Source organism: Choloepus didactylus, chromosome 4, assembly GCF_015220235.1.
Source record: "Choloepus didactylus isolate mChoDid1 chromosome 4, mChoDid1.pri, whole genome shotgun sequence".
Lineage (NCBI taxonomy): Eukaryota > Metazoa > Chordata > Mammalia > Pilosa > Megalonychidae > Choloepus > Choloepus didactylus.
In genome coordinates this window covers 105,702,013-105,711,289 of record NC_051310.1, presented here as the reverse complement: position 1 = coordinate 105,711,289, position 9,277 = coordinate 105,702,013, and the positions used below count along the sequence as shown (strand labels likewise).

The window sequence follows — 9,277 nt, the reverse complement described above, 5'->3', positions numbered from 1 at the left end:
AGAAAAAAGACAACTAACCTAAGATAACTGCTTAACTTCCAACATGTTCTACTTTACCCCAAGAAAGGGTAACGTGTTCTTAATGTAATAAATCTGTAAAACATTGGTAGGAGATAAAGTCCATGCTGAAATATTGAAAAGATTTATCTTTTAAATGGAGTTCAAGACAACAGATGTCTGTCTCCACTTATGTATGACATAGCAGTACACCAAACAAGACAAAGTATAAAGGCTATGAGAGAGATGCTAAACTGTTATTAGCCACTGAGGATGTGATTGTGTACATAGAAAATACAAAGGATTCTACAGGTAAATTGTTAGAAAGAATAAGTGACTTTAGAAAGAAATAAAAAATAAATTGTGATTTTCTGCATACATATCTATGGTCCAGTAATTCTACTCCCATAAATACCTGGTAGAAATATGTACATATCTACATTGAAAGTCATATGTAAACATGTTCTTAGCTTTATTTATAATAGCTCCAACCTGTAAATAACCCAAATGTCCATCAATATTAGACAAGATAATTGTATTTATATATTTATTTATATAATGGTATTTGTATAATGGTAACTGGCAATGAAAATTAAATGAGCTAGAACTATAAGCAATAACATAGATGATCTTAAAAAAACGCCATATTGTGTCAAAGGAAGACAGATCCAAAAGAATACCTACTTATTCTATGGTTCTATTTACATAACATTCAAAACCAGGCAAAACAAAGCTATATTGTTTAGGGATGCATAATAATGTGGTGAAACTATAAAGAAAAACAGGTAGTGATTATCTCTTGGGGGAAGGGCGACTTGTTATTGAGAAGGGGTTTTTGGGGGGCTTCTGGAGTACTAGCAGTATTAATTTCATGTCCTGGGTTGTGGTTATATACTTTCTAGAATTGTGTTATTTCAGAACAAAAACATTTTAAAACAAGCATGAACACAGACATAGGAAAAGGAGCAATCTTAAAAGGGAAGGTCCAGCTTGGGTTTTTTGGACATGTAGGATTTATAGTGCCTATAACATCTAAGAGAAGTAAATCTTAACTTTTCACCAAGACAGCTTCCTCATTGCCCTCGTAGGCTCTTGTAGCATTTTTTGAATTCATCGTAACTAATGCCACCAGACCTTTTCACATCTTTCCTACACTGAACTTCAATCATGTCGATTCATTTTACCAACTCCACTTCTTTTGTGTTTCCCACCACATCAATTCTATACTCTCCTACTCTCCTACTTTGGAACAAAGCCTTCCATACTTTCACTCCGTACTGTATGTCTATACTTATTCCTCTAGTACTACTTAACACTCCCTTTAGATGCCCTTGACTCTTCAGGTCCTGATCTCCTCAAGAGCTATAGATTTGCACAATCCAAGTGGCATCAGTATTTTATTCTGAGGTTGTGCTCACAGACATCGTGTTCAGTCCTTTACATGCAATTTGTGTGGTGCCCCTGGATGATCTTTTTCTCTGAATTCTTGTCACATTTACTGTTCAATGAATTCGACTTCTTGAAATTAGTTGCTGTTTTCTGTGCTTCCTGAGTGTTATCTTCCCACCTCTTGTAAATTTACCACGTCATATTCCTTCAGAAACTACTTCAGAACAGGTGTTATCACCACTAACACTACATATATACATATGTAGTTGCTCAGTCTGAGAGAGAACTATGTAAAATGGCAGTTATATACTGTATTGTGTTTTGATTCCTTAATTTTTAGTTTCAGCATAAATAGATTTTAAACATAGTTGTTTGGTGAACAGATTTACAACATTTACAACCTGAGGTCTTCCATAAAATATGTCGAAAAATAAAGGCTGTTTCTTTTCATGTACTAGAAATAACCATTTTCTCTTTAATTGGAATCATGTTCATTACTGTGTGAATCACAAGCAGTTTTTTGTTTTATTTTCTAAATTGTGCTGTTGGAGAGAAAGACCATTGATTAGAATGAAGATGTAGATTTCTTTGCATGTACATATTTGTTCAGAGGGCACAGAAGCTACTGTCTTCGTTTTCTTTGAAAGTAAAAAGAGTTTTTAAAAAAAGTTTGGTTCTTGTCATTTTGTGGGCCATAGTTTCTTTTGAGAAAGTAATAAAAGATTTATACCTTCTCCCCAGGAGAAAATGAACATTTGTAAATAAGATTTAGTGTTCTTGATACTGTTTAGTTGCTGAGGGTTTAGGGATCTTCTCTTAAGACTCCATGTGTTAGAAACACTTGGTAAATTGGAATAATAATGATCAAGCCAGAGAAAATGGACAGCCACCAGAAGAGGTTGTATGCAAGAGTAGGTGAACCTAGAACACCCTGTGAAACCATCATCTGTGTCTGAGGCCTCTGTTGTTAGGAAGGGAACAGTCATTAGTTTATTTTTTAGAATACCCTGCATAGTTTTTAATCTGCTTTGAATGCTCATGTTGAGGATCAATAAAATCTTAATCCCCAGAAAAGCTTTTTTGGCACATTGGCAAAACGTTGATAATTGTTAAAGCTAAATGAGTTCAGTTTACTGTTCTCTTTGCTTTTGCCTATGTAAAAATTTGTCTAAGTGGGCTTGGGGGCCTTTTTGGAAGATGGCATAGATAATTGTGTTTCTGTTATGATTTTGCTAATTCAGTTCTAGAAGGAGGTCAGTTTCTTAATCCGTCTTCGTAGTGGCTTGTATGGAGGAACAAATGGTAAAAATTTTCTCAAAAATTACACAATGGAATTTTCAGAGTTCAGCTTGCAAGTAGTATTAGTAGATTCTTTGTCAAGTAGTCTTTTGTTTTACACTAAGGAAGCTCAAGAGATTTTATTATAATGCTATTTTTAATAGGCTGGGTTTCCCCCTATAGGGGAAAAATCTTATAACTTCAAAAAGTATTCTACTTTTTCTTAAAATATGAGAGCAGTATGTTTGTCTATAAACTATATGAACGTATTTATATTAGAAAGGGAATTCAATTTACTTTTTAGAGATTAGCCCCCCACCCCAACTTTTAAAGCAAGTTCTTATAGACCTGTTTAAGTTCTCATTCAATCTTTTTCCTTATGAGGGTTTTCCATCTCTAAGTTCTTATGACAGTTTTGGATCCTTGGAATTCTCAAGTTTACTTGATAGAAGTACATAGGTATGCCAATCATCTTGCACTCAAGTTTTAGTCCTTCTTTTGAAAGAATACCTTTAAAAACCACAAAGGATTCAGTGGTATATTTTAATTTGTAGGAAAAATTTATATAACACATTGATACTTTTTAAAATCTAATAGTTCTACAGAAGTTATAAATGGAAAATAATTCTCCAGATCTTCATTTCCAGTCTCACTCCATGGAGGACAAAGAACTGTTTATTTCAATATTTCTTAATAACTTGGTTATGCTTCTACACTCTATCATATCTACTTGTGGAAGACACACATTAAGCCCATAAGATAATGTTTATTTGTAATGACTGGGGAAAGCCTTTACCCTTAGTGGGTCTACTTTCTTGTTCTGTATTGCAGTTTTAAGACTGCCATTTTCATGTCTTACTGTATTTGCTTTTTATAAATTTGATGGCAGTTCTCAGACATCTATGTGATCTAAGTGAATCTAAGCTCTTCCTTAGCTCATTTGATGTTTTTGTTTAAATATACCTTTTTTCTTTTTTTACGAATGGTAAAATCTACACCACTGATAAATAGAAGCAGGTTAATGAAGCCAAAGGATAGTTGAAATGTAGGATGTTGTTGGTGTTGCACATTTTTTTTTAAGTGCTTAGTCAGAACTAAAATTAAGGTATGGAATAATTGTGACAGTTGTTTCTGTTTCAAAATTGAAGTCTAGTCCTGTAAATTGCCCCATAAGAATACTGGAAGAAAATTATTTGGTTATATACAAGTAAAAGTATATGCATGTTTATATATGGGAATGCATAATATATTTTTATAAATTTTTTATATGTGTATTTATTTTTTCTCCCTCTCAGGCTTATAGCAATAGATAATTGACTTGTTACAGATACATAATGGCAGCATTAAAGAGCCACAGGGGAATTGAGCTCTGATAGCCTAAGAATATAGAATAGGAAAGCCCACCAGATAACTTCAGATTAGCTTAGCATTATTGCTTTTCTGATTATATTCTGAGAATAAGTACTTCTGCAACAGTGATCTTTTTATGAAGAATGAAGCCCTAGTACCTTTCAAGATAAACTCTTAATGGCAAAGTTAATCGTATACATATGCCAGAAGAAGAGGATTTGAGGTACAAAATGAGAAAACTGCCACTGGTGTTTCCTCAACAACAGGTTTCAGAATAAAATGAAACACTGTCTATATACAGAATATTGAGAAGCAAGGAGGATCTTTGCCAAAGTGCGCATCTGAATACATACAAACATTAGAATTATACCTAAGTAATTTTTATAATCAAGTTCAGGAAACAAAAACAGTTTTATCATTCTTAAAAGAAGCTTCTTAGTGTAAAAACAAGGTAATTAGTGAAAAAATTTTATAAAATGATAATCAGCTGGGAATCAAACTCCAGGAAGTTCCAGCCAAAACCTGGAGGGTTAAGTGTAGGGTTTTATAACATAGGGATAATCAGTGTGTTAAAGTTGATAAAGAAATAGGTATAAGCATTGATTAAAAATTACATAGACAACTCCTAGTAAAACTAAATCAGTTTTTGGTGTTTTCCAAATAACCATTGTGAATCAGGGGTGGATGAGCATATAGTAAATGAAAATAAAAAACATAACAATGTTGTAACATTTCTTACAAATGGGACTTGACTTTACTAAAAGAAAAACGTTTCTGGGCCAGATGTGCCCAAGAATATGAGTGGATTCTCTGTTTACATCAGCACTATTTGGAAGTTGCTTTGGTGGCTTCTAGTGGATAAAAAACTATAAATGTCATTGTGTGCTATCTTTAAGATACTGTATAAAGAATAAACTTCCTGAGAATTGTACAGAGCTGCGTAATGAAAAGTACAAACCTTTTGAGGGATAGAATAAGATTATGAATTAAATAAATTGAAAAGGATAATTTGTTTTTGGCTAGGGATTTAATATTATAGTCAATTCTTTTTTCAAACAGTATACTCTCAATTACAGTGAAAATATCAACAGGGTTTTCTTGTTTTACTTTAACAAAATGATTATACATTTATTTGAAAAAATGAACATGGAAGAATAGCTAAGAAAATTATATAAAGAAGAATGATAAAGAGCCCTTATCAGATACTGAAAATTCATTGAAAACTGCAAGAGCAGACAAATCAATGGGAATAGAATAGAAAGTCTGGGAAAAAACTTATCTGAATATAGAAATTTGATACATGATAGAGTATTTAAGATCAGTGAGGAGAGTTAGTTTAGTAACTTTTAAGAAGAAATTGAATGCTCATAATAAGATGCTTCTAGATGCTAGGGGTACAGCAGTAATAAAATAGTCCTCACCAGAGTGTATGTTCCAGCAGATAAGATATAAAATAAGCAGTGATTATAGAGTTAGTAAAGTGCTGTGAAGAGGGTGTAATCCAAGGGAACCTTACCTACTTGAAGGCTTAGTTGAGGAAGTGAGTTTTAAAGACCTACAGAGACTTAAAAGTGTGAAAAAGTGTTCCAGGCAGGTGAACATTTTTCAGTAAATGGTTAGCTATTTGAATTAAAATGAAATGGAATCCCTTCTTTGTTCCTTATTACACAAAACTAAATTCCAAGTAAACCAACAGTTTAAATGTACAGAAGGAAAGGTCTAAATTAAGGGTGAATTTTCATAATTTTAGGGTATAGAAGTCTTTTAAAGCTTGAGATGAAATCCATGAATCACAATAGATTCCATGGTAAATTTGCCTGCTTAAAAATGTTAAAACACCATTAAAAATGGTGAAAGACAAGTTAGAAACTGGGGGAAGAAAACAATCCATGAAATAAAGTGTCACTATTATAAAATAGTTCTTCACAGAAAAGTATGTTCAATCTCACTAATTAAACAAAAAGATGCAAATAAAGTCTAGGTTTTTTTTTTTTTTTTTTTTATTTTTCCCCTATCAGATGAGTCAAGATTTACAAAACTCTTTGGTGGCAAGAATGTGGGGTAAAAGCAAACTCAGAATGTTTGGTAATATGAATTGATATCATTTTTGGAGGGTATTTGGCAGTAAGTATCCAAAAATAAGGTTACTTGTACTTGCAATCACAGTTCTAGGAATTTACTCTGGGGAGATAATCCTAGATATGTTAAAAGATGTATGCACACGAATATTTGAATCTAGGATTGTTCTATGCAGAACATCTAAATGTCCTTCAGTATAAGGTTGGTTAAGTAAATTATAGTAAATACTTATGTGGAATGCTGTGTAACAGTGAAAAATAATGGTGACCTGTGTTCATTGACAAAGATGTCCGTTTCTTATTGTTTAAGGAAAAAGGCAGGTTATAAAACTGGAGTGTGATATTATTTATGTAGATTTATATACATATATCTCTTTGGCCATGTATGCATAGAATACTGTCTAGAATGTTCACCAAACTATTAGTCGTTAGTTTTGTAAAGTCAAATTTTGGATGACAGATGTTTGTCCTTTTTGTGAGCTATAATATTTTTATAAAAACAAGGTGTTTCATTGGTTTACCTATTCATATTTATTGTTGGATTCTTATGCTTTATGCTTATGTTTCAAATAAAACTTGGCATTTTTTGTTTTCTCAGAGATAATTTGCAGGAAAGAATTTGACTTTATGCTTTAAATATATTTGGATTTGCTGAATCATGAAGGACAATTTTAACTTGAGCTCATCACAGACAACTTTAATTCATATTTATATGAGTTCCCCTTTTATAATGACATTTTGGTTGATAATTTGATTATTACATTGAAATATAGTCTAGTTAAAGTATTAATGAAATATATATGTATGTATGTTGTTCTTAGGAGAGTTGTTCTCATTTGATTTTTCTGGATACACCATGGTTTGACACAAAGCTGAAGAAGAACTTCATTAAAAATTGGAAATCTCTTTTGAAGTATCGATTATTTTTAAATTTGAGAACCTCTTGTTTGTATGTAAAGAACCTTGTAGTTATCGAAATCTGTTATTTACAAGCTAAAAAGTAATTAACCAGATTCTGCCTTAACATATTTGCTGGTTATCTTGATTCACAGGTTGAAAGTTATTATCTATTATTCCTTTTCCCTTTAGAATTTTGAGATATTTCAAGAGGCAAGGTACGATGTCTAATCTGAATTAATGGAAGCATTGTGCTAGGTATTTACCTCTCTTCTGTCTAGGAATTTTCAGTCTAATTAAAATACTGTAACCTAAACATAAGAGATAAAACTCCTGTAAGAAAACGGGAGAAAATTCGTAACCTTGGATTTGGTAGTGATGTCTTAGACGTGACATCCAAAGAGCAACAAAAGGATAAAAATAGATACTACAGACTTCATCAAAATTAAAAACTTGTTCATCAAAGGACACTTTCATATGTGAAAAGATAACCTACAGAATGGAAGAAAATAATTGTTAACTATATAGCTGATAAGGGTTTAATATCCAAAATATATACAGAACTGCCACAACTCAACAACCAGAAGACAAATAACCCAATTAAAAAATGAGCAAAGGACTCGAATCATCATTTCTCCAAAGAAGATATACAAATGGCCAATAAGCACATGAAAGGATGCGCAACACCATTGGTCATCAGGGAAATGGAAATCAAAACCACAGTTCATACCCACTGGGATGGCTATTATTAAAAAAAGTAGGAAATATTAGGTGTTGGCTAGGATGCAGAGAAATAGGAACCCTTGTACATTTCTTGTGGCATTGTAAAATGGTGCAGCCACTGTGGAGATCAGTTTGGTGGTTCCTCAGAAAGTTAAGTATGGAATTAACATATGACCCAGCAATCTCACTTCTTGGTATACCCAAAGGAATTGAAAGTTGGGCCTTGAACAGATATTTGTATACTGATGTTCATAGCAGCATTGTTCACAATGGAAGCAAAAGTGTCAATCAGCTGATGAGTGGACAAACAAAATGTGGTATATACACACTGGAATATTAATCATAAAAAGGAATGAAGTTCTGATGCATGCTACAACATGAACTTTGAAGATGTCATGTTGAGTGGAATAAGCCAGCCACAAAAAGACAAGGATTGTTTGATCATATTTATGTGAAATAATCTAGAAGAAGCAAATTTCATACAGACAGTAGATTATTGGTTACCAGGGCTGGGAAGGGGAAGAGGGAGTTATTGCTTAATGGGTGCAGAGATTCTGTGTGAGGTGGTAAGAGCGTTGGGGTGATAGATATTAGTGATGGAATATTGATTGTGAATGTAGTTAATACTATTAAACTGTATACTTGAAAGTGGTTTAAATGGGAAATTTTGTGTTGTGTGTATGTTGCTACAATAAAAAGTAAAAAAAAAATTCTGTAGATAGTATGTAGTGTATTAGATATTGAACTATTTTTGTATATACGTATTTTATAAAATGCTATATATAGATATTATATACTTAATATAAAAGTGCTTTAAGGTATACTTTTTTGTTTCCTCCTCCTTCCCCTTTTCCTGGTGAAATAAAAATTATTTCATTTCAAAAGAATATTTAGAAAGCAACTCCATTGTATAGAATGAGACACATGTAATCATTTCATTTTTTAATTTTTTGGGGCAGTGTGCTTTTTAGGTGGTTTAGTAAAGAAGCATTACTACTAATGTATTTTGACTGGTTTAACTAAAATTGTTAATAAAATGAATGCATTTATATCAAATGCAGCCTAACCTTTTAAAATCCCATTACTCGTCATAAATTACCATTAGAGGTAGTACAACTTTCATCTCAGTGCTGTTATTGTATTAGTAGCTTCGCTTCCTCTTATTTTAAAACAGTTTAAAAAATCAAAATAGCAACAAAAACCCAATCTACTTTCATACGTATATGCTTCTATTTGCTACAATTTGTAGCCATACAACTCTTCCACTGAGTAAAAGCTATGATCTTGGTATTTTAAATCCAGTTAATTGCTTTTCCCTAAAGAAAATCAGGTTTTTGGAGAGCTCTAACAGTGTGCTATTGCTGGGCTCTCATCCTTTCTGTTTAAATAATGCAGGTACTTTGATGGGAACCTGGAGAAGCTCTTTGCTGAGTGTCATGTAATTAATCCAAGTAAAAAGTCTCGAACGCGCCAGATGAATACAAGGTCATCAGCACAGGATATGCCTTGTCAGATCTGCTACCTGAACTACCCTAACTCGGTGAGTATCTGGTAGTTTAAGGTTA

General features: G+C 32.6%; 1 protein-coding gene across 2 annotated transcripts in view; it reads left to right on the top strand.

The window, feature by feature from the left end:
• The window catches only part of ARIH1 (ariadne RBR E3 ubiquitin protein ligase 1), a 163,928-nt gene that overhangs the window by 99,329 nt on the left and 55,322 nt on the right, over window positions 1-9,277 (top strand). For both annotated transcript variants that reach the window (XM_037833495.1, XM_037833496.1), the window contains one exon: window positions 9,108-9,252. In XM_037833495.1, coding sequence (XP_037689423.1) covers window positions 9,108-9,252 — 145 coding nt within the window. The remainder of the gene's footprint in view (window positions 1-9,107; window positions 9,253-9,277) is intronic.